A 2,337-nucleotide genomic window follows, 5' to 3' on the forward strand; every position below is an offset into this window, starting at 1 on the left:
TGCAAAATCTGCCTGTTGGGTGGCAGAAGTGGGAGTTGAAAGTGCAGCAAACCCCTGGAAAAGCCTGTGCTGCTGCTGCTGCTGCCCATCCCAGGCGCTTTCCCTGTATCCCCCCTATTTCTAAAACCCCTTCTATCACTAAGAAGAAATGAGGTGAGGGCAGGGTTTTTGTTCAGGTTCTCATGTTGGACTCGGAGCTAACTAATMAAAACTGCTGAGCAGGGGCTGCAGAGAGGGGACCCTCAGAGGATGATGCATTTGCCTTTCTCCACCCAGGGGTTGTTCTTCATCAGCTCCGGGTTCAGGAAGGGATCCTCGGGAATGCCGTCCTCGATCCACTTCACGAACCTGCCGAGAGGGGAGGGAGGGTGGGCACTGCCCCGGGGGGCTCAGGGCAGCAGAATGGGGGATTGGGGGGCTGGGGGATTGGGGTGAACCCTGCTCTGGTGGGGGGATGCACCCTGATCTGGGGAATGGTGCTGGGGGTGTCTCCCTCTGGGACAGCAGGGAGGGGAAAGAGCGGTCCATGGTTTGGTTTGAAGTGTTTTGGGCTCTGTAAAGAGGGGATCTGCACCTTGGGAGGATCAGGAACCCTGACGGCGCTGCCACATCTCATCCCCCACCAGAGTGGGGGCAGCTGGAAAGGGCACAGTGGGGTTTGGGGGAACCAGGAGGGTTTTGCCTCTGGGGCTGGGAGGGATTGGAAATCCGTAAAGGGAAAATCTCAGCTGGGRGGCCCCAGGGATTGGAGGAGGGATGTTGGTGGTGGGTTCTGCTCTTGGGGGCACTGGGATGGGATGGGATGGGAKAGCCACTCACTCAGGTATAGTCTTGGAGGACATCTCCCTCTTGTAGGCCAGCTGGTACTTGAGGCTTTCCACCTCTTTTTTCCATTGTGGGAGATCCCACTCGTCCATCGCGCTCTCCGAGGGCTCCGTTGGGCTGGGAACRGGAATTTGGTGCCGTGTYCTGCCCTGATCCSCCAACTCTGCACCCCAAGGGATCCCCCGGGGTGGGGACAGCGTGTCCCAGCTTTTGGGGGAGTTTTCCAATCCCACAGTGGAGCAGCCAAAGGCTCCAGGAGCTCTTGGGGCTGTTAAGGAGAGGAAAAGGCTGCACGGGGCAGGTGTCCCGGTGTCCCTCTCCCCTGCMGACCACAGGCACATGCAAAACCTGGGGACTGAGCTGGATTTGACTGAAATTTGGATGGTGGCATCACTCAGGGCGGGGAGCAGCAAACAGCAGACAGAGGCTGGTTGGGAAGGGGGTGCTTGTCCTTTTCTGGACAAGGCTCTGGAGGGACCAGGAAGGATTTGGGGCAGCCACGTAAACAGCCCTGGAAAYGGCTCAATATGGACAGCCAGCGTGGGTTTGGGGAGCACAGGAAACCCCTCTGTACCCCCACCCCACAGACCCCCAGCAGCAACCCTGGGGGAGGACGGCTGTGATGGGGAAACTGAGGCACAGCAGGGGAGTGGGCTTCAGCAAGCACCTGGCCCAAGTRCCACCCCAAAAACTGATGACACTGGGGACCTTCCCGTGTCCCCGAGCCCAGCGCCAGCCCGGGGATGATGAACCCYGGCAGTGCCCAGCTCCAGCAGAAAGTCAGGGAAGGGCTGGAGGTGCTCCAAAGGTGCAGCCCCCGGGCTGCTCCGGCTCCGCTTCCCTCAGCGCATCCCCCGGAACTCCAGCCGGGAGCGGGATCAGCCCCTTCCCCGCTCCGGCTTCCCCGGGATCAGCCCCTTCCCYGCTCCAGCCCTCCCGGAGCATCCCAGCGCATCCCGCACCCACCTGGTTTAGGAATACCGACAGCAGTGAAAATAGAGCCGTGGCTGTCGCCGCCGGCTCTGGAAGCAGCGCTGGCCTTGYCCGTGTTCCTCCCGCGAGCTCTTCCGTGGCTCCCGGCGATCCCAAATGCTCGGGATAATCTATTAATGCACGGCTGGTCCGGCTGCCCCCGCCGCGGCAGGAGCCGGATAATGGGAGCGTCCTCCCCCCGCCGCTCCCGGGGGATTTGGCTCCGCTGGGCGGGAGCGCCCGGGATGGAACCGCGTCCTCGTACCCAGTGGCAGAGCTCGGGAATTGGGCTTATCCCAGCTTCCCTCCGGTCCTGAGGGACAGGAGGAACTCAGGGAGGAGGGGGGATGTGTGTGGGACACAGCGGGACCCCAGCGAACCCCGCATCCCTGCCTGAATCCCTGCCCGAATCCCTGCCCCGCCTTTCCCGCTGTCCTGCCCCTGGATCTTGGGGTACTTCCCACTTCCCGGGTACTGGAGGAGCTGGAGAGGGAGCTGGGAATAAAAAAGGGGAAAAAAAGAAAAAAATAAAAGAAGGAT

At 61.2% G+C, this 2,337-nt stretch overlaps 1 protein-coding gene across 1 annotated transcript; it reads right to left on the bottom strand.

The window, feature by feature from the left end:
• Positions 1–15: 15 nt before the first annotated feature.
• On the bottom strand, positions 16–2,046 carry GNG13 (G protein subunit gamma 13). The gene is made up of 3 exons (XM_057371292.1): positions 1,792–2,046; positions 820–942; positions 16–348 (listed from the first exon to the last, which is right to left on the bottom strand). Exons 2-3 carry the CDS (start codon positions 915–917, stop codon positions 243–245), a joined length of 204 nt encoding a protein of 67 aa, XP_057227275.1. The 5' UTR covers positions 918–942; positions 1,792–2,046; the 3' UTR covers positions 16–242.
• Positions 2,047–2,337: the final 291 nt, after the last annotated feature.

This window comes from Malurus melanocephalus, unplaced genomic scaffold (assembly GCF_030028575.1).
Source record: "Malurus melanocephalus ecotype Western Australia unplaced genomic scaffold, MMel_1.1 scaffold_143, whole genome shotgun sequence".
Lineage (NCBI taxonomy): Eukaryota > Metazoa > Chordata > Aves > Passeriformes > Maluridae > Malurus > Malurus melanocephalus.